The 26,541-nt window shown below is 42.0% G+C and overlaps 2 protein-coding genes across 4 annotated transcripts; one reads left to right on the top strand and one right to left on the bottom strand.

Annotated features, from left to right (window-relative positions):
- Positions 1 to 40: 40 nt before the first annotated feature.
- Positions 41 to 4,231, bottom strand: LOC128755784 (protein ANKUB1-like). 3 transcript variants are annotated; one of them, XM_053859796.1, is made up of 7 exons: positions 3,937 to 4,231; positions 2,909 to 3,116; positions 2,660 to 2,794; positions 1,868 to 2,084; positions 1,379 to 1,493; positions 516 to 1,301; positions 41 to 331 (listed from the first exon to the last, which is right to left on the bottom strand). In XM_053859796.1, exons 2-7 carry the CDS (start codon positions 2,996 to 2,998, stop codon positions 256 to 258), a joined length of 1,419 nt encoding a protein of 472 aa, XP_053715771.1. In that variant the 5' UTR covers positions 2,999 to 3,116; positions 3,937 to 4,231; the 3' UTR covers positions 41 to 255. The 3 variants fall into 3 exon arrangements, with proteins under 3 accessions (XP_053715771.1, XP_053715780.1, XP_053715762.1); XM_053859805.1 differs by lacking the exon at positions 3,937 to 4,231 and having other exon boundaries at positions 2,909 to 2,975; positions 3,072 to 3,928; XM_053859787.1 differs by lacking the exon at positions 3,937 to 4,231 and having other exon boundaries at positions 2,909 to 3,928.
- rnf13 (ring finger protein 13) lies at positions 4,051 to 26,466 on the top strand. Its single transcript, XM_053859817.1, has 10 exons — positions 4,051 to 4,255; positions 6,337 to 6,546; positions 6,627 to 6,707; positions 10,820 to 10,942; positions 18,980 to 19,067; positions 19,939 to 20,029; positions 20,677 to 20,782; positions 21,525 to 21,618; positions 25,533 to 25,613; positions 25,673 to 26,466. The coding sequence occupies exons 2-10, from the start codon at positions 6,433 to 6,435 to the stop codon at positions 26,026 to 26,028; spliced, it is 1,134 nt and encodes a 377-aa protein (XP_053715792.1). The 5' UTR covers positions 4,051 to 4,255; positions 6,337 to 6,432; the 3' UTR covers positions 26,029 to 26,466.
- Positions 26,467 to 26,541: the final 75 nt, after the last annotated feature.

Here is a 26,541-nt window from a genome sequence, read left to right as displayed (position 1 = left end):
ACAAAACAGACCGATTTTGTCCCCACAAATCTTTCTGCAATTCATTTATCCGTCGGAAACATGCATATACATTTCCATTGTTGTTATCAGCAAAAGCTAATCTATGCATAACCTCCAAAATGATGTGCTAACGCGGAATATAACAAGATGAGGAGTAATTTCTTCCTTTGTAATCTACATTTTAAATCATCCAGACTGGATGGGAACAGATATCCAGGATGAGGCTTTGTGGTGTTGGGCTTTTTGAGTGTCAAGTCAGGTCTTGATGTGCTTTTTGGCCAGTGTCCTTGCAATCTTCAACTGCTTTGCCCAAGGCTTCTCTGTGAAGTGGCTGCAAATAGGAAACAAATGTTCAGAAAATTATATATACCTGATGATTTGGTTCAAAAGAAAAAAAAATTGAATATATGTTACATTGCCCCACTACATTCAAGCCCCAAGTCTAAACTACAATACCACAATACAAGAAAAACAGCATGCATCATGCATAACATAAAGGTCATGTCAAAACCAACCTGGCTAGTGTCATGTAGTAGACTGCATTTTCTCTTGGTGTGCTTTTAGTTTGGTTGGTGATGAGTATAGGATGGATGATGGAGGATTTCAAAGGCGCACCAACTAACACTTCACTCATTGAAGATTGTTGGATGGGGGGAAGCTTTTCTTTGTATATGATGGTGTTTTCATGTCTAGATTTCGTCTTGAGGACATCACCTCTACTTGGCCTTATGTTGTGGACCTCAGTGAAGAAGGAGTCGTTCTGTGCTTTTTGTGTTTTTATCTCTTTGCCTTTGAGTTTAGACGACATGTTAGAATGGTTATAACCATCAACCAAACACCCTTCCACCAACCTGCTGGGGAGGTTGTTTTGACACTGAGCAGAAGCTGTGCGTCTCTGACTCAGTCGGATCCACAGTTTGACCCTGAGGTAGACTCGCATGGGCAGTGAGATGTTCCAGAAGGAAGCGACTGAGCAGAGTTTTTCAGCTAAGAAGCACACGCATGCCACATGTCTATTCTGAATGGCAATCTTTAAGGCATCACGACCTTGTGGGTCTTGACAAGTCAAGGCCAAAATGTCCTTAGTGATGAAGAGTTTGAGGATGAGGAGTTGACCTCGCTCTGCAGCAACATGGACGGGGCACTTTCTGCTCTCACTGTGGGCAGCTCGGTGGCACCATTGACGAGACGGATGAACTCCCACGGGTTCATCGACATGCACCCTCCTTTCCAGCAGCCAGCAAGCCAGGTCCAGGTGGCCAAGTGAAGAGGCGATGTAGAGCGCCACTCGCTGCTGAAATCTGGAATTACATTACATGCCAATGAGCAGACAACAACTACCGAGACTTGAGTATTTATAAACCCGAGATTTCATCACCTGATCACAAGCTTTTGTTGTGAAAAATGACTCAGAACTGTGGTCTTGTTGCCAAGAAGGCAGCCCTGAAGGAACTCCACCCACCCATCCCAAGTGTCCAGATAAAGAACAGCGCCTACAGGAAAAGATGACAACTTCGAAAATGTTTTTTTGTACCCAGAGCATTTTCATTTAACAATTCAAAGTTCGCATGTAGAGGGGTTTGCATGTCCAAAACCCCAAATAACATGAAAAACTTTTATTTTACTCCTGATATCAGCTTGAAGTTATTTTTTCTAAATGTAGTGATAATGCTGAAATTAAATTTAATCAGTAGAAGCTTGGAAAAAATATATTAAGTGCAGACAAACAAGCACATTTTCAACATGTAATACCAACTAGATGTGTAGAATTTAGTGTGTGGGCATGCATTAAGTGACATTAAATATGTTTACAACTGGGGAAATTTGAATGCAATTATAACATGATTGGGAACCTCAGTGAAATTACCTTCCTTGATGCCATAGTCTTGAAGTGTGTTGCAGTCATAGAGCTGAACATTACTGCTTGTTGTGAGTCTGAAGATGCTGACAGGAAGATTCGTCTTCTCTGATATGATGCTTTTCAATTCGGCCACAGACATGCTCATCAGACTCTCACTTCTCAGGACTGGTAACATGTCCTTTGTCACAACATTGAACACAAACAGCACCGGCTTCTGTTCGCTCTAAAAAATGTCAAACGATAAGGGATGATTTAGCAGCGACATGAGATGTTTAGCAATAGGGCCACACGACTCATTACAAAGTGTAAGAGTTCACATGTTGCAGTTTTATTGTGAAGGGTCCTATGAGAAACAAACATAGTTGGAAAAAGGTCACTGTGGGCTCTTTTGACAGCCGTGGTTTTACGAGAGGATGTTAAACCATAAAAGAAGTACATTGTTGAACAGATGCCTACACATTGTGTCCACTTTTACACAAGGTTGCCAAGTGACAGGCATGGAACTTGTCTCAATTGTCAAAATCGAACAGGCCAAGTGGTACACAGAGGTTGGTTTCATACAAGCTGACACATAATTCAAACTTGATTCATCCTAAGGGTTAATCAGGAAGCAAACTCTTCATAAATTCACAAAACAAAAAAAGAAAAGAAAAGAAAAAGAAAAAAGTAATCATATAAGTCCCTGGATATATTAAAAGCAATGTTTTTTAAGTGATGTGTTTCTGCATATGGTTATGGGTCTGAGTAGGATATTTTGCCTTATACAAAGCATTGGCCCTCAAAAAAAAGTTTCAGTACCTTTATGAGACATTTGATTAGGCTTCCACTGGTAATACCCACGTCACAAAGGGTCCAACTGTCCTGCATAGCTGCTCCAGCATAATTGAGCTCCATGTAATGAGCATCATCGAGCAGGCTCACCAGAAAAGCATCCTGAAGAGACAGATCAAACAATGCCATGAAAAGTACAGATGGTATTGTATTTTGCCAAATTAAGTTTAAAAATAAACAATTTTGAGCTCAAACCCAGACACTAGAGGACTTTACCTTTACTAGTTGCTTCATTGTCCCTACAGACTGATCCCTGGGTACATCGAACGTCTCCCAGGAGCCTCTATAGCAGACGAAGATTCTCATGGCTAAGTTGTCTGCTTCCTTTTCAAGTTTGTTTCACAGCTTGTCTGTGTTCAAGGAGGAGGGGTTCAGTTACCTTCAGTTGAAGTCACAAAGAATTTGGGTGGGGAGAGGCAGACCCCTGCAAACAAAGACTGACACGGGTCATGTGATGCCCTATTCAAAACTTATTCATCTGTCTTTATCTTCCATTTTGAGCAATGAAAAACAACAATGCATAATCTTTACTTCATTAGAAACAGACCATTAGTATATATTCAATGGCATTGGACTGTTTTGTGGGTGACTTTTAAGAACAATGCGATGACATACAAAAGGCCTATCTTATTTATTCAGTGCAAGATAAAAGACTATGAAGGCTGTATCTTAGAATTGTTAATACAAATTTAACAACTGGTATCTTATTAACTCAAAAATAATGAAAGTACAGGGATTAATTATGTAATTTAAAGACTCATAGCTAACAATAAAATCCAGCAAATAGCGAAAATAAGAGGGGGCTGGGTTGACACTATAAAAAAGTAATAAAACGCAATCTAGAGGGTTATTCTGCACACGGGAATTAGAGTTTGCAAACTCGGCATGTGTATGTAATTATGTTAACACACATAATAGTCAGAAAAAAAGCGTGGTGCCATAGAACGTTAAATTAAAGTTTAAATGTTTATATATTGAATATTAATGCTTTCACACATTCACTAAATGGAAAAAGCACCTTACGCTACTGTTAGAGAAACACTAGGGTACAATATGTTATTATTATTATTATTTTAAATCGCGACAATTCAAATACATTAAAGTGTTTTGCTTTCACAAGAAGATATAAACGCGTAAGTTAAATATGGCAGGAATTATGCATTATAGAATATAATCTAAAACTATTTTACTGTTTAAGATGCTTTTTAATTACTTAATTTCGAAAAAATACACGTTTTCCTCACGTCGGGTCTGTGGTTGTTTATTTCATCACGTGGCTGTGTTTACGCTCGGGTTCATTTCCGGAATAAAATGATTGACGGGCGTTTCATCCAATGACGAGTTGAGATTGGATCCGCGCGAGCAACGGAAGTTTGTGCTCTCACATGAAAGAAGAAGCTAACGCGGAGGATTAACATCGCCGTCCCGTCTTAATAAACGAAAGAAACCAGCGACAGAATGTACAGAATGCACGCTACATTTGATCATATGCTGTAATATCAAGCGATGTCATTGCCTACGGCTTCCACCGAGGACAACCCGAACATCCAAGCGGAGTTGAAGGTAAAAAAACCCCGCTAGCTCGGACCGTTAGCATATTAATAGCTCGGACACAGGACGTTGTTTTTCAAGATAGCAGAAAATTTTATTCACAGTGTAACTATGACTTGTCATGTGACCCCTCATGGAGTTTTTCAAATAATGTTATGTAGTGCTTTGTCATCATCTGTGAATGCACTAAAGCACATAAACAGGTGTGGTTTATTTTCCTTCCCCATTTCAAAGACTGATAAAGTTCTTGTTTCCACTAACAATTTTTGACGACTAACTGCACTGATTGTCAAGAAGATCTCACAAATGCTGTCGTATTTTTTTTAAGGAGGGGTTGGGTGGGTATTTTTTGGACCGGCAAAATGATCTGCGAAATGTTTAGTTGGAATTCGCCAATATATAGGATACAGGTTCGAGTGCACCTAAAAAGATTGATGTGTGAAGTGTCTCCTGATCAAAACTCAGGAGGAATCAGTGCTGATGTTGAGAAGTTGCTGAGATTTCGTTTGGAAGTGTCGATCTTAGTCGAAAAATGCGGAAGCTTCGTTTCCTCTTATTGTGGCATTGACATTAAAACACCGCCTTATAATTCGAATTTTTGCATTGGATAATTTTTATACATGAAGTCTTACCATATCAATTACCAACAACTTGAATCTAATGCTGTTTGATGTGAGTAAAATCGCTTAATTTGTTAGTTCTTTGATGAAATGCTTTTCAAAGCCAAACATGATGTGATAATGCCATTCTTCATTTTTGTAACCAACTGCCTGAAGAAATGTAAGAAATGTCCAATAATAACTCACCACTGTACTTGCTTATCTAATTCAGCACAAGACTGAGAACCAGCTTTATTTTGAGGGAAAGAAATTAAATGTTGTGTTACAAAACAATAATCATTTTTTCCTGTGTGACAAGAAACATGTTCGTCCAGTTAATTCCAGAAAATTGGGGATTTCTTTGAATTGGTTTTGTAAAAAGGAAGGTTATTCATATGTGTTTTGCAATAATTGGACCAAATGAATCAATTTCACTTCATAAACCTGAACTGGTTAACCATCACTTGCAGTTTTGCTGTTATTGAAAGCCACAGAACTGCGTAAATACATTTTTTGATGGATCACTATAATTTGTGTAGACATGGTTGCCAGTAATCTGGTGATAGGATACTTATACTGATACATGTGTGGCATTATTTTAAAATGTCAAACAGAAAACTTGCAAGTATAGTATATCCCTTGAATTTTTCCAATGAGAATGAACTACTTATATCAAGACTGCTTTTGTTTGCTGTGCCATTATGCAACAGATCAATGTGCTTTGAGGAATTCCAAGTAAAAAAGAAAGTTTCGCAGCACTCGAACTGGTAAACTTTGACTCGCTACTTATTATGGCTGCACATGTGAAGATACATGGGAATGAACTTGTTTCAATGTTGTCTGAGTAGCTTCCACTCTACTCTTTGCACACTTTAACTTGTAAGATGCTACATTGGTATAGAGTTGACATTATACATTTATTGAGATCTATGAGTATTGGCACATTTATATATAATTTAATCTCAAATTTGATGACATTTGGAAGCGACTATTGTGAATGGTTTTCCCTTCAATTTGATTGATGAAAAGAATCGTGTTAATTTTGTTTTGTTCAAGCAAAAGTCTTGCAAAAGAAGGTGCTGCCTCTGACCCAGTCACATGCTTCCCCTTCTGCTGTAGCTAACCCTTATTAGGTCACTTCATGTTTGATCTGCAGCTTACTTTGGCTGTTGAATGAGTAATTAGCACACAATGTTAACCGTAAGAGCAAAAATATTGCAAAGAGAAATGGCCTCTGTTGAAATTGAAAAGCATTTCAACATCCAGCACATTTTCTTTCCTGTAAAGATGATTGGAAAAAGTATCTGTGAAGGGCCAATAACCCTTCAGGTTGGTGGAAAAAACATGAATCTCAGTGTGTCAGAGTTGAATCGTTTATAGTTGAAAAATGCAGCTGCAGGTCTAATAATAAATGTCCTTTCTTGGAATTACTACAGTAAATGCACATTGTATATGTATTTATATTGTATATGTATTCCCAAAACTGTCTTTTAGGTGTGACACCTGGTTGGTCAGCTGCAGGTCAGCGTGTGTCCCCTCGTGGACTCAAGTGATCGGCACAGCAGCTGCTAGTCGTTACGTGATGCCAAGATGCTCCTGTCTCTGGGAATGTTGATGCTGTCTGCCACTCAGATTTACACCATCTTCACTGTACAGCTCTTCGCCTTCCTAAACCTACTGCCTGTGGAGGCGGATATCTCTGCTGTGAGTTATTAAGAATCTGAATTTTTGGTACTCTAAATAAGGCTTTCAAGCCAATAAAATGGTACTTTTCGTTTCTTCAGTACTCATATGACAACAGAACAGACACCTTTGAAGACCTTCCTGCACGGTTTGGATACAGACTCCCAAGTGATGGATTGAAGGTGAGTCCACGTTCACATATTGCTAGTTTTCTTTACTTTGCTTTTGTGGTCGTTTCTTAGCCAGAGAGACATTTGAAGCTGTACTTAAACGGGTTGAGATATCTGGAGTACTCAACGTGTCTGAAAAGTCACATTTCTGGATTTGAGCCAGTCATGATTTACTGCATAGATAATAGACTGAAGACAAGTGACCTACATTTTAAAATCATTTGGGTTTTTTAAATTCCTCTATTCTAATGTTCTAAAAAAAAAGTGTATAAATTATCCAAAATCTTGAAAGTATTTAGAGATGTCAAGTATCTTATTGGTGATTAAAAGCTGATGCACGTGTCATTGGTTGTTGACTCACTGGAATTGTTCCATCTAGGCTGCTGACCTTTGTTTTCATGAGCCTATAAACACTGTTATTGCAGCGTCTCTTTTGCCCCAGCTCATGGTGGTTATTCATGTCTGCTATCTAAGCTGGTCCACACCACAATGTCTTTGAAGAGAACAGATTCAGAGCCACACAAGCTTGCTTATAGTGACTGCGGTGTTGCGCAGACATTAAGCACCGTATATCTGGGCGGCTATAATAACTACCTATTTATTTTTGTGTCTTGGATGTCATCACACTGCAACAGCATTCTGCAAGCTGCTGTTAAAAAATCCTAAAATTGAACATGACCTCATGAGTTTTTTTGAAATGAAGACTCTCCACTGTCTCCACAGTGAAAACTTGAAATCATGGATCATATAAATTATTAAATCTGATTAATGTATTAGCCCAATTTGAATTGGAAGTCTCTACAGTATGTTTGACTGACACAAGCAAATTGCATCAGAGGGCAATTTCTAAAATGATGATGTTTTGATTACATAGCTATTAAATTAATCTGATGCGCATCAGCAGTAGGTTTTCAACAACTTTACTAGTCATTATAACATATAACAACAAAGTATTTCTGTTCACACTTGATTTATGGGTATTTTTTTGAAAAAATGTTATCTGGGAAACGTTTTCACTTCTAGTTAAAGTATCATTTAAGTCAGAGAAGCTGTGTGCTAAAACAGTGTCCGCAGCTCTCCCTCAAAGGCTTAAAAATAAAGCTCTGCCTATTTATTTATGCAAAAAAATGATTTAGTACTGTTACACCACAGACTAATAATGCTAATAATGATTGTTCTCAATTCTTTTTCTGGAATTTACTCTGGGTGCCTGACACTAAAAACGTACAGTCCCCACATTCTTAACCTGATGACACTTTGTCAAATGAAAAATAATGATTTGTAATAAATACAACTGTCAACTGTTAATTTTGTTTCTTCTGATGGATATTTCTGGAAAAATTGGGCATCACACGGCAACTCTTCCCCTCTCTTCTTGACTCGAGAGGACTCTGAAATTGTACTAGTAAACAGAGAATGCACTGTTTCCACTTACACAGTAAATGCTACAGGCGTTCAAAACAGGACTGTGACGTTTTCACCAGCTGCTGACAACTTTCATGAGGTTTGCCCCTGTTTTGTACAAAAAAGTGCTTTTACTCATCATTGTCTCATGAGTGCAGATATTAGCTAAAGGATTTGAGATTTGTGCATCACGCAAACATGAGGCATGTGTTTGTCACAGGAGGTTGTGATGATTCTAACTAGGTGTCATTGTCCAAATGAAACCTAGTGCAAATGACGATTATCGTGCTCAAGATCGGTTTGTAGGGATCCTTTCTGGATAAAATAATAAAGCCACAGTAGATTGAAGTAAAGTAAAAGATATATACGAACACATCAAGTCCATCTGGTGCAGTTGGGCTGTAATTTATAAATAACTTTTCAATGTAGTTTTAATTATCGGCAGGCTATGCCTGGAACATCACAGTTTTTTTTTCACTTCTCTCCTTGTTTGTTTGTGGGAAGCACATGATGGAGTCACAGGAACTCGCAGTGAAGCAGCAACATTGTCCTTTCAATGATGGTTAAGATCTATTCATCCATATGGGTGGTGTTATCTTCATTGTTAGTTATTTTTGACAGACAGTTCAATGTTTTCCGACCCATCTGCTATAGTAGCGTGATTAATTTATGTCAGATCATAATGTCTGCACAACACCGTAGTCACTATAAAATCTCATCTTTCCCACCTCCAAACATGTTTTTTTAAGGATCATTTGCAGCCATCCTCCAACAGGAGGCGAAGCCACTCTGATGCTGTGATTTCAACTCCTTGTCAACTTCTGTTCTACTGTTGCTGTGTTTACTGTGTGTTTACTGTTTTCCACTGTTAAGTGTATCAAATCTGAAATGTTTTGAACTCATGGTACACTGCAGCAACTTTGTTCTAACGGGACGTTCATCATCTTGAGTGTGAATCCGAAGGGACGGATGCAAAGTGATTTGTGACAATGCATGGAGAGTTAAAGGCCTTATGAAACTAGATTGGCTTAGCGTTTCAGGCAGAGTTTCCATAGAGGGTTGGACAGTCATATTACCCGGCATTCAAGGCAGTATAAAAAGGGATTACGCCGATTGTGCAATTTCCAGAAACTGTTAGAGAAGTGAGGACTGCACAGCTCGAGAGTGGGGAAACGGGAAGGATGCTTTTATAAAATGCTTGGGATATTTGTTGAGAGACAGTGGGAACTTTATTTGGGAGTTAAAAAAGTAGAAGTTTAATAGTAGTTGGTATATTCTTCCACAGATCTAAAGAACCAGCATGAGACACTCGTCTTGCGTTTGGAGCTGTGTGATAATCGGTTTGACAGCAACAGTCATTTGATCACTTCATCTGTTCCCTCTTGTCTGAGGTCAAATTCCACGTCTGCTTTGTATTCCACCTTTTTCTTGTCTTCGGCAACTGTGGAATGTGACCCAGAATGAGCTTCGCTTGTTAATTAACATTCCTGTCCACATTCAGTGAAACAGTTGGCTGGACAAAACACAGTAAGATGGTACTGAACTTCAGTTTGTCAGCGTAAGAGACCAGAGGTAGCTTTGATCAGAGCATGCTTTTTTTGGACAAGAAAAGAAAATTATTTGCTTAAGATAAATAAAGTGTAGAAACAACCTAAAATCTTTTAATAATATGTAATAGATATGTTTTTGTATAATCGCTATAATATTGTGATATGCAGCAGCATATGGTGCTCACACTATACGAAGTGCTATAAAAAAAAAGGTTGACAATTGAGCCAGTGTTGTTTTCAAGATGAAGTTTTGATCTTTTTGTCTGTCTGGCAAAGCAGCAAACTACAGTGCAGTAAGTGTTTTTAAGGTCTTATAAGATGTGTCTTTCCGCTCCTCGCACTCCGCCCATGGTCCATTTCCTGTTTTTCAATCTCTATGCTGAAGTGGCATGCTTCGTTTTGTCCAAAAGATGGCGCTATCGGCTACGCCTCTGTGTGAGCGAGTGGCACGGTGATGTCATTGCCAGAGGCCAGAATTGACTGAAGGGGCAGGAAGTCATGGCAGGGGCAGGTCCTCACGTCTCTGTCCTGCCTTATGTATGATTCACTTTCTAAATTTACTTGCTTATTCCTGGACTTGGACTTTTCACTGCTCACGTGCGGTCAGGTTTCAGATCATGAATCGAACACGATTTCTCATGTGGTTCCACCGCTTTTGAGAGTTTATTTATAAGTCAATCCAAACTGAATTCCGCTTCGTGGAAATGTTGATTCCTGAACTGTGTTTGGTACAAGATCATTGAGACCATATTAAGATCTTACTGATAGATAACACTTTTTCTGATTGCTTTCACACATTGATTCCTTTTGTTGTGATGCCAAGTAATTGCTATTGTGTTTGTGCGCCAATAAAAAGATAATCGTCATTTGCTTAGAAGCCTTTACTTCACTGGCAAACTGTTCCTTCAGAAGTAAGTAGCGTAGTAGTTATAAGTCACAGCCAACTGTTTGAAGTAATTTCTCATCATGTATTAATTTTGATGAGTCAGTTAAGATACACACGTATTTCCTTTGTTCTCCTTGTGTCACATTGAGGTGTGATTTATGTGTTCACCCATTCAGTCATACTATTCCATGTATCCAGGAGTGGTTTGACCACAACTTCTTGTGGTTTCGCACTTGGAATCCCGAGGTTGTCACTCATACCAGTTTGTTCTTCCCTCCCCACAGGGTTTTCTAATCGGAGCACGGCCAGAGAATGCTTGTGTGTCCATCGAGCCACCGCCGAGGGACAACTCCACCGGCGTCTTCATTGTCCTCATCAAGCGCTTTGACTGTAATTTTGATATCAAGGTAAAACACAGTGGATTCAATGAAAGCTTGCTTTTACAAAGACCAAAAAAATGAATTTTTAGGGATTAAAAGTGACATTTTTAATTTCATGGTTTTTCCGTTCGGCTCCGGATCGAACAAAACATTTTGTCATGTTACTGAATTAAAATATCAAAATTAACCTTTCATTTATAAACACAGTGGTACAATCAACATGTAGTATAATGCGAGCCTTCTCAAGACATCTATATTCCAATGGTACATTGTTCTATTATCCTGAATAGAGTTGGTAGTATAGTAAGTATAGTAACTTAATTAAACACATGTCTATAACTTAAGTGTATTCTCCATGTCCAGCACTGCAGCAACAGTGATTGAGACAGTTGAGACCATACAGTAGCGTTTTTATCTTCATCTTTATTAACAACACACTTATTGAATGATGTTTGCTGATGGCTGGATAATGCGAGAGCTGGGTCTATTTGATTAGATTCCACCTGCTATGGGGGTTTCACTCACTTGTTCATTGCTGGAGAAGCTGTGTGCCTCTGTACTGTAGATCAGTAAAAGAGTGCCAGATGTGGTTTTGGGGGAGCTTGAAGTGAGTTAAAGAATGAGGTGAGGATTAAGGCTCTGAACAGCTTGGAGTAATGGGGTGAAAGTAGCAGCACTTTTGTGAAGTTTTTTTCAGCCCTTTTTTTTAGAATTCTTAAAGATCTGTCCATCCCATCTCCTTGCATGCCTTCTTTCCTAATCCCCTATTCATTCACCGTGTTACATTCCTGATCTTTTTCTGTTTGGGTGTTTTGTTGGCTGTTGTAATTCCAGCCAGTCTCCCCTTCTCACCCACTTTTTGCTGAACGCTAACTCCAGCTCTGCAGCCTTATATGGCTGTGGGGAAGATCCGATACACAGTTGTTCGTAGCTGGACTCTGTGAGGACATTTAGTGAATTCAGGCATTCCAGAGCCAGCAACTTCTTAAGTATCACCAGATCGTTTTCAGTCAAAATATTCTAGTAAAACTGTTCCTCATTCTAAAAAAGCTTCAGACGAGACAACTGAGGTTTCTGATAGTGTAGTGTAAATGGAGTGGAACAAAATACAATCTATCATCCTCGTGCTTTCCCAGTCAATAAAAATGTGAGAAAGAAAAAGAGAAAATATTGCAAGAGCTGAGTATTTCTCTTCTCTTAATGCAGTGTTCAGCTTCACACAGCCACTCAGTCCAGTCAGTGGTCATCTGACTTCTATTGAGAGGGGGAAAAAATGAAAAACTAAACTATAATTCATTGTATGCATGCACAAATTATATATTGAAAGATGGTGGGGTTAAAATACCTTCATTTTTCATTTTGGCATAGGACATTTTTTCCTGACGAAAATCACAAGCTGTAACTGTGATAGTTGTAGACAGTCTGACTTTGTCCTGGCTGGGATCAGATATTATCTTGAACATTTGGCTTTTGTTTCTGGATCAGAGTGAAGAAGATATTAGCTAGATTTAAACTCACATGAATCTTTGGGTTTTGACTTTTATTGCGTATGCAATGCATGTCTCTTTAAGATGAGAGGAATTGAGTCCAGTCCAGTTCTGTTGATTATTTGCCAGCTGTCTATGGGTCTTATTTTGGTGCAATTGTATAACTTGGTTGTTGAGAGTACTGCTTGATGATACTACTGTGTACGTTTTTATTTAATCTTGTGAAATATCCAGATTCGTTCAGCCAATATATTTCCCAAACATTCTAGAAGGAGGATCTTGTGATCTTTCTATTAAAAGTGTTCGCTGCTGACACCTTCAGGAGCTGGGCTGCATTCATATTTTTTTAGGAACAGGAACGTCTTAAGTGGCAAAATAAAACTATTGTTTTTGTTTTAGGGTAGCAGAGGAGAAAGTAGCCACATGCACATTATTAGACACCACTGCAGAGAAAACAAAGATCTAACAGATTTTGTCCTGTGAGTGTCAGACTGTGTGTCACTGCCTTGTTCTCGGTCCTTCCCTCCCACTCTCTCTGCAGCCTCCTCTGGCTTTATCTCCATTAGCATCAGGAACGTAATGGTTTTTAGGCTGTAATAGCCAGTAAAATGGACACTCGGTCACTTAACCCATGGTCACGTGCTAGAACCTCTAAACGTAGTGTGGCTGTCGGCTCGACCTTCTGTGATAAGACAAGATGGGATTGGTTTAATGTAGAGTGTTTAAGATGAGATGGTTGGGGTAAAGTGGATCAAGTGAAAGGGTGTTAATGGCCTTGATTCGAGTGTGTCTGGAAGAGGGAGAGGGCGCATTCCTTAAGTCTCTTTCTTTTGCAAAGGGAATCTCTAGAGACAGCGGGTTTGCACTTCCTGTACTCTGGGATTCTTTTAGATGGTGGGGGGTGCCTCAGTGATGACCTCTGCTAAAAAGGAGGGGGAATCAACAGGAAACCCAATACCCTTTTCCTTTTTCTATCCATGCCTTCCCCCCATCTTTTAGCTGGCACTTCCACAAAATCTTTACCAGACCTCTTTTCACCAACCATCAACTCTCTGTTGGTGAATACACAACAATCAACAACGCAGTGAAACTGTATCTGAAAGAGTGACACAAATAATACAGCTTTAAGCCTCACTGTTTGAATTCCAATCCTCCATTCGGCAAACGGCAGGGAACCCTATGGACAGGTCACCAATTAATGAAGGGACATTGTGTTTCCCAGGCAATGCATCTGGCCAACAGCGACAGACGAAAAAAAATGGTGCCTGTGCTTGTGATTTTACTAACCCCGCCCATGCATGGGCCATCTTCTCAGCGATTTCACTAATGGCCGATGCATCAGATTTAAGGTTCCTCTAGTAATGTATGTAAAAAAGCAATTACCAAAATTCCCCGCTGGGCCAACGTGTTTATGTCTGTCAGCAGTCTCCCATCCCCCACATTGCATTGGTTTATTTTTAGTTTTTGTCTAGTTAACGTTGAGTATTTCTTTTCTTGAGATTTTTTGTTTCACAGTCAGTTTCACACTCATCTCGGTTGTCTGTAAATTCACAGCTGCACACACACTTTTCGGAGGTCCAGCTTCCTGCTCACACTCACAGTCTTATGACTTGCGATGACTATGGCTGACTGGATGCATGACTCGCTTGACAAAAGCCGAGTCTCGGTTTTCTCTTTTTTTTTCTTGCTGTTTATTTTGCTAAGTTTCATTTGTTTTATAATTCTAATTATAGTTATTATACCGGTAAAATTTAACCTCACTTGTATTCCATTACAAAAATATTTATTAGGACTGTTCGCTTCTCCCATGAATGACTTGGTGTGCTGTAAATCACTATTAGGTCGATATGACAGTGCCATGTGGTGCTCAGATGACTGTGAGTACTTGTTTTTTTCAGATATGAGGCATGAGGTCTTGTCCCTTGTAAGACGTTAATTAAGGGTGTGCTGTTATGCCTGAAGTGTCTCACACAAGCTTGCAGCGAAAGATGATAATCAGTGTTCAACGCCCTGCAGTTTAGAGTTTTATTGAACTTCTTTATCTAATCAGCTCTCTGGACCTTGGAACCACAGAGAACATTAGAGTCATTTTGAAGAAGCAAGGGAAACGGAAGGGGAGGACTGGGGGGAGTGGTTGATGTAGAAGAAAGTGTCACTGAACAAGATAGTGGGTGGATCGTAATAACGGCAGGAAGGTGGAAGAAGTACAGAGAGGCAGGGCAAATGTGTGGAACATTTTGGCAGGCGTGGTGATTTTGCATGATCCTAAAGAAGGAACGTGATGACAAGTGAAGAATATGAGGAGAACAGTCCAAAATATAGGGATTGGAAAGTTGAAGCAGATGGCTCGAGGGGTTGGACTGTGAGAGGGTGGATCCTGAAAGATCCGGGTGTTTATAAATGATTCTGACATGCTCATGAATGGATATTTTTGTAGACAGAATCTACTCTCGGCATGTTATGTTGAAGTACACTTGTGAAAGTGACTAATTTTGATGGAATTGATGCAAGGAACTTACCCGTTTGTTTGTCTTGCTGCAGTCTTGATCAATAATAAAAAGTTGTGATCAAGGTGTGGTTGTATTTGAGCTCCCTGGGTTAGAACTGCTGATGTGCTCATTTACACAAAGTTGACGTCCATGCAAATACAGAGCAGCACATCAGGATGAATCTCATGCAACACTGTTTGTCTTGCTAGCACAAGTAGCGGAGATTTGATGAGAGATCAGGATTTTTTGATGCACAAATAATTATGGACGATCTTGAGAAAAGAAATGCTCTTGACTTGTTTTCAGTTCATTGAATTGCACTCTTCTTTTTGGTTCATCCATCTGACATGAACGTCTGTTGCCCAGATTACATTTTTGTGTCATACATTGCACATTCTTTTTTGTAGCACAACCCAACTTTAGAGAAGAGCTTTGCCAAGCTGGAGAGACCAGGTCATGGAGGTGAACTGAACTTGTTCTCAGCGTTCAGTCTTGACTTGTCGAAGATGGCTGCAATGATACTGAGTTTGATGCCCCCTGGTAACTTAAATGTCGATTAGCACTTTTCTGTTTTAGCAATGCTACATTTATTATTCTGTGTCATGTTTATAGACTTGAGGGTTCTCTTCAGGAAATCTTCTTGCGTAAGGGGTAACCTACTTTGGGACTGGAGCTGAGTTCGATTGGGTGAATGACATCCTATATTCTTAACTGTCTTCCAAAACTGTGTACCTTAAAAGGCTCTTTAACAGACGGTGAGGGGGCGGTGACTTTCTAATGTCATACTTCACCAAGTGTTGACAAAAACAATTGAAAATCCCACTATGCTGGGAAAATCTCAGTGTAGGGGGCTCCTATGCTGCCAAAGTGTTGGAGAGAACCCTGCAACTAGATGGAAGAGGCACCTGTTCACACAAAGGTTTGCACACCTGTTGTCCCAAATATGTGCTCACACTGAAAAAAATGTATTGCTGCTTCAGCAAGGTCATTCTGGAGGAAGAGGTGAGGGAACCTCCTGTGCTCTGGGAGTGACATTCCACAGATTTGAGTCAGCACCAAAACAGTTTGTAAAGTTGCTACATTGACCAATAGCTGCAGACAATATTGAGTCATCGGTAATGTTTGTTTTGCACTCATGGTTTGCTTAGCTTCCATGCTAGTTGTTACTGAAATATGGGATAAACATGTTTTGTTTGCAAGGAATAATTTTGAGCAGCATTCTGCCTTCATCCTTGGTAGCTTGTTCTGCCTGAAAACTCCACTTGCTGAATGGAGCGTGTGATGGCATTTGCCCATTAAACAGTCTTGTGACCATTTTAATGTTTCAGATAATGTTGACCTTTGCAATAACACATGCAGAGATGGGTCATGGGATCACAAGACAGTCTGTTCACATTCTGATGATTGAGGAGCATGTTCAAGGCAGTATTGGAATCATTTTTTTTGTTTCAGTTTACCTGCCCCATTCTTTCACATGTTGTTGTGATTTTTTTTTTTTGCCCGTCTGGTGTGTCCCTCCTCTCTCGGCTCAGGAATGCACTGAATGCCCTTATCTCTGCTCATGCAAACACCAAGGTGAGCCAGCAGCTGAGGTTGAATTCCTCTGCAGATCCCAGGCGGACACATGGGCTCTGAGAAATCGACCACTTGCTTTACATGATGAAGTTAAAGGATTTTGTGGATTTGTTCAAATTGCTTCTGCAACCATTGAATAGAGCTGGGTTTTGCTAGAAAGGCTGTTGAATTCAGGATTGATAGATGTCACCTGATTTTGTTTGACATACTATTGACATCGTATCAACCAGTCTATTGCGTCTGCCGTGGAATATGGAGAACTAGCTTCAGGAAACCAACGTGCTTCATGCACTATCATTCATGATTAACATGCTAAGTAGAATCCCCTCACCACAACTAAAGCCCTCCCCAAAAATCAGACCATTTTTCGCCTGTTTGCTCTTTATGCCGAAGCCTGCCTCTGGACACACAGTAGCCATTGAGCTGTCCACACAATACACCCTCACATGCAAACACATGGACTCACAATGCTGCGGCTGCCATAAACGCTGCTACTTCATGTGTGCCTGTGCATAAAATTACAATGACAAGGAGCAGACAATAGAAACTTCTGTTCTGCTATGGCGTCCATGCAAATACACACTTGCGCAGACTGTTCTCCCCTCATAGCTTGGAATGGATTGTCTTGCATTAGGCTTGAAAAAGTGGACACATCCAAGGTTCTGGTCTGAGGTAAAGTGAACTTAAAGCGACTCGAATACAGCAGTGTAATCAAAGTCTTTGTTAATTCAAGCACAATTTTTGTTGAGTTTCATTTTTTTTAATATTAACACTGTACAATTTTGTTCTGATTGAGTATATAGTCAGAAGAGTGCAAAAAGCAGGACTTGACAGAAAGGTGGTGAGTGACCGATGCATTGGGGAACCAAGTCTGCATAAGGAACTTCTGCTTCAAAGATGGAACCAGGGTCTTACGGAGAGGGTAATGGGCTCTCTTGAATGGGGAATTTCAAATTAAAAATCACAGCTTCGACGTGAAGCAACCTTGACTTCACTCTTACCAGAAACATCCTCCAGCCTTCGAGGGCAGTGGTGGGAAATCCAATTTCCAGTGGGACCACATCTGGTGCTAGTATATACAGGGTTTGTTTACTGCTATTATACAGTAATGAAATAAATGAGGAACTGTCAGGGAAAAAAGATGAATTGCAGTAAATGAAAATGCTAAAATTTAAAATAGTTTAAAGAAGATTAAATGATATATAATTTATATCTATCAATATATTTAAATGCAATATAAAGGAAAACAATGTGCATTTAAAAGAACAAAACATTCCAAATAAAAATCCTTGAAATTAATTTTGAAAACTACATTTGAATCATTAACTTTGAATACGGAACATTTCAATTCAGTATCACAAGTTACGTGTGAGGGCCCACAGCACCAGGAGAATTATTAGGCATTGCCAGGTCAATGCAATGCACATAATCTCTCCAACGACTCTTGAGACTCCCTCTGAGGGGTCCAGGAGGCAGCCTGGCTAGAGGCCTGATTCACCTTTGCTGGACGGTGGAGCTCTTCATAGAGGGAGTCCTGACACTCTGAGGAGAAAACTCATTTTAGCTCGACCAGCAAGTTGAGAGCTTTGTGTTTTGATGCTTGAACACCTCTAACTTCGACACTTGACCCTGTTCCGATTGAGTTTGGCCGACCTGTAGAATCCCCCGGTCCTCCTCAAAGCAATGTCACATTCTTACTGCTCTTCTGGTGTTGTTGTAAAACAGGGTCCTCAGTGGGATGTACTTTTGGCTAAGGGAGATATTTGTTATTTCCCTGATGTGTCCAGCTTGGCTTTGCTTTCACCCACCTGTCAGTTAGCTACTCCTGGATTTCACAGACATTTTTTTGGCGTAGTCTTTGAGAAGGGTGAGAAAAGTGTCTCTGGAAAGAGAACCATCTTTCCTGATTTGATGGTAACCTTGGAAACTGAATAAAGAGAACAAACTGAAGTGATGAATTCCACTTATATCACCAAAATGAAGTCCAATCAAGTCTTGCCTTTTTATACCAGTCTCCCTGTTTTCAACTGTCGTTCTCATCTCACTACACCTAATTTGGACATGGCCAACGATTTCTGGTGTTGTTCGTCAACACTTTCTGGATGTATTCATTGTGTGCGTGTTCTGGAGCAGACCATAGCCAATGCCAGTTCATCTTTGTGTGTGTGTGTGACTCCTGCCAACGTCACATCCTGTTTCCTTCTCCACATCTGCGGTGAACCATTGGCCTCAACAATAGTGGTACAGGATACTGACCTTATTTATACACTGGATCAAACCCTTGAGAAGGGCCGCCAATGAGAAAAGTTCTTTAACGTCTGTTTCCTCTGCAGCTGTGGTAATAGGTCTGCATTTGATGCCTTTATATGGCAAGTTGTAGTTCATTGCTGCAATTCAACAACTGAAAATGATGAATAATCGATCTTAAGAGAAACACCTGTTCAAGACTGCAGGGTCATTTTGATCCCAAGCTCTCCTCCTCTCTTATTGTCCCCATTTCTGTCCCCCTACAGGTCCTCAATGCCCAGAAAGCCGGGTACAAGGCGGCCATTGTTCACAATGTTGACTCGGACGACTTAATCAGCATGGGATCCAACGATCGTAAGTAACTGCTGGTGGACACAAATATTCATGCTGCGAAGTTCAGGGCCGTGTTTTGTCTCCTGGCCTCATTCCTCTGCGAAAGCATTGTCGACCCTCTAAAGTCACAAGAAGAACATCCCCTGAATCATAAACCAGACTTGTCTTTGCTGAATTTGGCTTTTTATTATTATTATTATTCCGTTCATTACACTGCATGTGTTTCTAAACACTCTCCTATTGTTTTTTTAACCAAATGTAAAAAGTATTTGTTGAAATGTATCTGTTGAATTTGTGGTAGATTTGTTGACGATAAACTTTGTAACCTTAAACACGTTTGTGATGAAGGTGTTGATCAGTAGAAGCAAGACAACTCATGTGGATAAGAGGGAGGGAGGAAGGTGATGCCGAGGGTTGAGAGTGGGTGCTGACAACTTACAGGAGTTAACTACTGGGATGAAGATGTTCAGGTTATGAGTGTAAGTGTGAGGGACAGGGAAGTTTGGAGACAAAGTTATGGAGGCCAGGAGGGTTGAACACGTGCACAGGTGAGATGCTGGACATCAGAAATGGAGGTTCTGTACCTTGTTAGAAGTAGAAGAACCACCAATGAGTTTCATACTATCATGTGGCCAAGGGAGGACATGAAGAGAACAGGCGGGACTCGGGAGGCAGATCAAGATGGGTTGAACAGGACAGTATGACTACTGTAGTTTTAGTGTCCTTGATTCTCACTCTTGAATTCCCTCATTATTTGGAAGGATATTTTATGCTTCATATTTTAGTCTTAGCATCACTACATTATTGGAACCCTGGATACCTTAGTTTAGTGGCCCTGCAGTCAATCCTCCCAAACTGACCTCCTCTAACTGGCATTTTTTTCTCTCTACAGTGGATGTTATGAAGCAGATCGACATTCCCTCAGTGTTTGTGAGCGAGGAGACGGCAAAGTCTCTAAAAGTGGAATATGCGTTTGACAAGGGGTAAGTTGATTCTGAGAACTTTGGACGCTCATTGGGAACTACCTCAAGGACAAGATCCTCCCCACTGAGATCATATGTTTAGATGCCAGGACCAGACTGCTGGTGGCAACTGGAGTTCAGACTCTGTCACTGATGGTCTTCCATGCTCGGCGCGCTTGTAGTCATGACTCCGGTTCCGGACGTAGGTGGTCCGATCGGTCTCATGTGGTTGTATGTGTATCGCTCAACCATGTGGCTTCTAGTCTGCTCTGATAAGGCTTGGTTTGTGTTCTCTAGTTTTTCAGGAACAAATTAGGTTCGAACAGATTTTACCTCCGCGTTGCAACAGTTTCTAGGTGGCTGCTTATCACTTGACTTTGATCCAGTTTGACTTAGTGACGTAATGTCCAGCGTCATCTCTGATCTTTAAAGTCTTTTAATCTGAATTGTTTGAGTAGAAGTTAGTTTTTAAATGTTGCTGCATTTCTGGGTCTGATATCTTCCCAGTCCATATCTCCAGTGAAGAACCTTGTCCTTCACTGTGTCTCTGTTACACAAGCATCATATTCTCCACTGATGCCGTTCCACAGCCGAGCGATGAAGAATTGTGTCTCCTATGTGTTTGTCGCTACACTCGCTGAAAATCTCTGTTTTCTGTTGTTCTCCAGAGGACATGTGGTAATGATGCCGGACTTCAGCCTGCCACTGGAATACTACTTGATCCCCTTCCTCATCATCGTAGGAATCTGCCTCATCCTCATCGTCGTGTTCATGGTGAGAGGCGCGTGGGGCGGCCTTACAGGTTTCTTCCGGGTCTGGCACATGTCATAGTGCCGAAAATATCCCGTTTTCATGGAGCGTTTGCACGACGTCAACAATTCTCACTCTGGAGCCCATTTATAAAAGTTGATCCTACACTGTCACTATGTAAACAAACGCTGCTTCAGTTACCTGGACTCAATTGTTTCTGTCTCTGCAAACGGCACCTTAGTTTTTCGTTCAGTCTTTGTTTACTATTGGCATTTTAAGGGTTAAAATAACCATTTTTGTCCCAATGCTTGATTATTGTTGAATGTGCTACCAATGTTACCAATTTTTGGCTTTCAAAAGTCTACACGTATTTATGATGAATTCCATATTACACGTCACCCAAACACATACAGGTTCCATAACCTACAACATCATGCAACATTTTTGTGTGTGGAGGGGCTTTTGTTTAAATGAAGCTTTTCAATGAGGGAATATAGTTATAGAATATAGTTAACACATTGGACAGTTCATGTTTACAAAACAGTCTATCATTCTGTATACTTTCCTACACTGCTCTCAGGCCGGCTCTGTAGGTGGCTCTAGTTCGTTGAGCTGTTCAGACTCCAGAGATTGAGGAAGTTATCCTGAGTGGAGATCCTCGCGTAACTGTCCTGAAACAGCACTGGCTGAGTCAGATTGTTCTCGAACATGATCATGCCGTAGCTGGAACAGTAGAAGCCGCCTGACTCTCTTTTGCCTTCGGCAGATCACAAAGTTTGTCCAGGATCGGCGCCGAGCTCGGAGGAACCGTCTCCGTAAAGATCAGCTGAAGAAACTTCCCATCCACAAATACAAGAAAGGTACCCGAGTGTCCTGGTTTTTGGGTTGCTGCAGTGTTATGTGACTGTTTGGACTGTCTGTGGCATGAGGAGGTTATTCAGGAGGTTATTCAGGGTTTCACTTGCACAAGCGTGACGCACTGCCGCAGTTTAAATGAGAATGAGAAATTATCTCTTTTTAAAGATGAATTGTGATGGATCGAATGTATTGAAACAAAGTGGAAACATTGAAACACACATAACGCAACATGGAGGTGGTCTTGAACATGACGGGATTTGTCCTGTTTTTCCAAGGAAAAAAACCCGAATAAACATCATGTAGGTTGGTCTCGGAACTCACATTTTATATAGTATACGGAACGCATGATGGCCAGACGTATGAAGAGAGGGACCGCTGCTGATAGGAGAGGGATCTACTTCTCATACATTTTTATTGTCACCAATTCAGTAAATCTGGTAAACCTGTTTTTATTGGTGGGTTCTGTTTTTTTTTTTTTTTTTTTTTTTGCCCTGATTGAAAGTGATGATGATGAACAAATCCTGGCAGAGACTCTGTCTGAAATAGCATGGTTAATATTGTGTAAAAAATCTGTCGTGATAATTCAAAATCACTTTGTGAGTCCTTTGAATTCAGATTGCGTAGCGACTGTGCTGCTGTTGGTCACATGACGCAAAAGAAAAAAAGTGTGATCAGTGCATTTGACATATCGTTGCTCTCAGAGCTCTGCACCTTCCAGTTAATCGGATTATTGTGGATATTTTCCATAAAGTCTCATGTGAGAAGATTAGTGCTCTTCAGTTCTGACACCGGTTCGCTTGACTGACAGTCGCCAGGAACTTTCTGGCCCCACACATATCAACCTGAGGATTTCTGCCTCCCACTACATGCGTTTAGCTCAGCAAATTTGTGTTTTGCAACTGATTTAGTTTTGCTCTGCCTGCGCATGCGAGCAAAAGTCAGAAGGACTCTTTTGGTTTTGCAATGCAAATCCGCGCTGCTCAGGTTTTGTCAGCTCGTGGAGGTGTTTTTCTAAGCAGTGTTGCCTCAAACAGTATTTTGGAGGCTGAAACCTTCTGGCTGAAACAGCGGAGGCAAACATAATGTAGGGCTCACGGTGCTAGCTGACGCGACCAGCCAGCTGCAAGCTAACTGTTGGTTAATGGATGCTGTGACTCAGGGTTTTCATGGGTCCCTGGAGACCTTGGTTGCTGAAGGACACTCAGATATCCAGGAAGTGGAGTGAGGGTCTGCTCCGTCCGAATCGCAGTGACACAGTAAAGCAGGAAATCTCTCTCTAATCCCAGCTGGGATTAAGGCAGCAATATGATTTTCGTCAGGCAGGTGATGGTGAAGTATCTAACGTCAAGATTAAAACTGTCCAGTGCAAGTCCCACCTTTAGAGGAGCACTGTCCCAGCAGGGAAGTGCGGCGGACGCTCCTTGTGCATTTGCACCAGGCTGGTGAGAATGGTGCGCGACACAATAGGAGATCTCATTGGTGGCACACAATGAAAACCAGCGTGTCATCGGTGGACAATGCCAGTCTGAGCCGCAGCGTGAAACTCAAGATCTGTGTCAACATGTGGGATTATGTAACGGCAGCTGGCGTCGCGCACGGTCGTGAATGAGGCTCCCATTTTACAGCAGACTTGAATGGCTCCGGACTCCAGAGAATATTTGGGCATCTGTACTGCTGAGGATAAGACACAATCCTGTTTGACCCCTGACTTCTGCTGAATGTCATCGCCAGTTTCTGTCTGGGTTGAACCGAGCTGGTTCTCACGCCTCCCTCGCTGCAGACACTCCACTGAAGTTCAGTGGGACACAGAGGTTCCTCTGAGAGATGAGAAGATGGGCTGAGGGACAGCACTGGCTCCTTTTGCGGACGTCCTACTGAACCCGTGGCTGGGGATTCCCTTGTCTGAAAAGTGTCAACGTAGCTAAAGTCCAGCATGGCGCTGTCAATGTTTTGGCAGGCATATTAAAACATGGCGTCTGGTGGTCTTCAACAAGCCCTGCAGGAGGTGTAGAAGAGAGCTGGCAGACAGACGGACCACCCTTTGATCAACTCTGGGGGCAGTTTCCTGTCTGCACCATTCCCATCTGTATATGTTTAACACTGCAACAGTTTGGGCTTCCTACCAGACGGACTTCTGGGAAGTCAACATCCAGAACCGAGTGTGATGGAGACACACAAGAATCCTCCACAGACTCACACTTGATGTTGGTCGTCCAACCGTGCGTCTTGTGGGGAAACACCGATCATTCCCAGCTGCTGGATGCTAGCGCTCAGGTGGTCTGCCCGGCCCTCAAGTCACACGGCAGACTCCGTAGTTCAATATCACCCTTGTATCACAGAAGGAATTCTTACGCAAACAACTGACTGTCCCCTTCCTGGACTTTTCCCAGAGTTTTTTATTGGTTGTTGCGGCAAAAAAAATTGGTTTTGCAGCAGATTTTTTTTCTCAAAATTCTGGTGAATGTTGTGATTATTTCTGGTCAAGATACAACAAGAGGGGAAATAAGGACCTGAGTTAAAAAAAAAATCAAACTGGTGTCACTTTGTATTTTTTATTATGATGTTCCGTGAGTAGTTTCCAGGCTGACAGCATGTAGTGAGCACTTGTTGCTTTGTTATGGGGCTCCTCGGAATGGATGGATGTTTGGGTGGGTGGAGTCTGAGAGGTACAGGTGGGGGAGTGTTTGTGTGTGACTGGTGTTGTTCAGCCAGTTAAAACAGTAACTGCTGACACGTTACACAGGGTCGGGATGTAGAGGGTCAGGAATAGCATCGACAGAGATGTCAGCCATGTTTGTTTACGTCCACGCTGCACTGGTGAGTTCTGCTTTTTAGTTCCTTCTGTTAAGCATTAAAATATTTGGAATTTAGACATTTGTGAATGGATTCACGGAGGAAAGGGAAAGAGTGAAGGAAGTTCACGGGACAGCTCAGGAACCATCTGATATTCCGGGATTACCGAGAAATGGATGAGAAGCAGATGTTCTGTCTGGAGTCCAGTTTGTTTTTGTGGTCAGGTGGCTCACGTTTGCTCTTGCTCGACCTCATTTTGCTCGCCATCAGCAACAGGAGAGAAGGTCAGGAGGTTCTGGGCTGGATGTCTTGCTTAAAAGTGGATGTGAGATTTCATTTCCTCCCCAAAGCTGCTCAGCGTGTTCCGCTCCGACCAACGCTCTTGGTGCTGGTGCTTCCTGAGCTCATAGTGGATCCGTGCCACCGCCCTGACCCCAGACGTCCAGCAGGGGTAGAGAAGACGTGAAGAAGGAAGCGGCTCTGGACGCATGTCGGGATGAAAGAGGGATAAAGAGGGAGGGGCGGCAAGTGACGCCGCCGTTTGTTCACTCGAAATGTGGTCGAGGGATGGAAACAGAAGTTGCTGACGCTTAGAGAGAAGAAGAGAAGGGAGGGAGGGGGAGCGGCGGGAAGTGACTCCTCGTCCTTATACGGTCACACGCAGCCCTGGCACGGACGCTGCGAGTCCAGGAGGGGAAAACAGGCTCATTTGCAGCTTAGATAAACACACCCGCTCCTGGAGAGGAGGAAGAGGAAGCCAACGAAAAGAAGCTGAGGAATTTGGAAGGGAGCGCGACAGCAAATTCCTGAGCGCCGATTTTTGCTTTTACTCTAGTGACAGTGAATGCATCACTGGAGGTCTTCAAAGTGCACCGATGATCAGAGGCCATATTTGGAGATGTCGACTCAGCAGTTAGGGACGGACTCTTGAGGAGCCGTGTTGAAAAAAAACAGCAGTGACTTGAATGTTTTCAACTCCAGTCACTGAGGTCTCGGTCAGAGGAAACTCACCAGTCCACTCTACAGCACGTGTTCATGGCTGCTGGGGGTGTTGCCCCGGGTGTCATGAAATGTTGGACGTGGACAGAACATGATCTGATGTCCCAACTCTGATGTGTTTCAGGAGACAGCTACGACGTCTGTGCCATCTGTCTGGACGAGTATGAGGAAGGAGACAAACTGCGAGTGCTGCCGTGTTCCCACGGTAACCTCTCGGCCAGTCTGGTCGCCTGCCAAAGATGTGACACCTTGTGTGTGTTGCAGCGTACCACAGCAAGTGCGTGGACCCCTGGCTGACCAAGACCAAGAAGACATGCCCGGTGTGCAAGCAGAAGGTGGTCCCCTCTCAGGAGGACTCGGACTCGGACTCGGAGGACGGCGAGAGCGGCCCGGACGAGAACGAGGAGGTGTCGGAGAGCACGCCTCTGCTGCGCTCGCTGGCGTCCACCAGCGCCCACTCCTTCGGCACCATGTCGGGGGTCCCGCGCTCGGAGCAGGAGCAGGAGTCGTCGGAGTATGACGACGAGCTGGACAGCAGCGACAGCGAGGAGGAGGTCACCGTGGAGACTGTGGTGGTCCAGATGCAGCAGCCGTGCTCCGAAGACTCGCCCAGAGCTTGACTGCGTGCGGTCCATCCGCTTTAATGCTTCTAAATGAACGTACTGCATCCACTCACCAATGAGTTTTAACCAGACAAGTGCTGATCCCGCGAGCGTGACAAAACTCACGCCTATTTAGTGTAAATAAAAACTGTAGCGCCCCAAACTCCCACCACCTTTGATGGCACCACATGGAACCTCTTTGTATATAAACACAGAACGGTACAACTTCATTGTAGCTGCTTGTTTTTGTACAAATCTCAGCTTCACCGTACGTCGGCCTGTTTGACACCTTATTTTCTTCCGTCAGATCTGTGCCACCACGTCACTCCAGCAGCTCCGTAGTGCTACAAACATGACCGACCTTGTTTTTAATGTTTTTATATGTCGAATCATATGTTGCCTTTTCAGTTGATGCTCACATCGTTGATCCACCCAATAAAAGTAACTGGAAATTCATCCTCGTGTCTCTGATTTCATGGACTGTACAGTGTTAAGTTATGACCACTGGGACTTTTAAGCACTATCATTTTC

Source organism: Synchiropus splendidus, chromosome 1, assembly GCF_027744825.2.
Source record: "Synchiropus splendidus isolate RoL2022-P1 chromosome 1, RoL_Sspl_1.0, whole genome shotgun sequence".
In the NCBI taxonomy this organism is placed as follows: Eukaryota; Metazoa; Chordata; class Actinopteri; order Syngnathiformes; family Callionymidae; genus Synchiropus; species Synchiropus splendidus.
The sequence above is the reverse complement of the archived record's forward strand: the minus strand, read 5'-3'. Positions and strand labels throughout refer to the sequence as shown.

Excerpts from the sequence above, each read along its gene's own strand:
- LOC128755784 (XM_053859796.1), bottom strand. The coding sequence starts at position 2,998 with ATGAGAATCTTCGTCTGCTATAGAGGCTCCTGGGAGACGTTCGATGTA. Across the intron at positions 2,085-2,659 it reads TAATCAAATGTCTCATAAAG|AGCGAACAGAAGCCGGTGCT; the intron begins GTACTGAAACTT and ends GACATTTTTTAG. Across the intron at positions 1,302-1,378 it reads CAACAAAAGCTTGTGATCAG|ATTTCAGCAGCGAGTGGCGC; the intron begins GTGATGAAATCT and ends ATGTAATTCCAG.
- rnf13 (XM_053859817.1), top strand. The coding sequence starts at position 6,433 with ATGCTCCTGTCTCTGGGAATGTTGATGCTGTCTGCCACTCAGATTTAC. Across the intron at positions 6,708-10,819 it reads TCCCAAGTGATGGATTGAAG|GGTTTTCTAATCGGAGCACG; the intron begins GTGAGTCCACGT and ends CCCTCCCCACAG. Across the intron at positions 19,068-19,938 it reads CAGCATGGGATCCAACGATC|TGGATGTTATGAAGCAGATC; the intron begins GTAAGTAACTGC and ends TTCTCTCTACAG.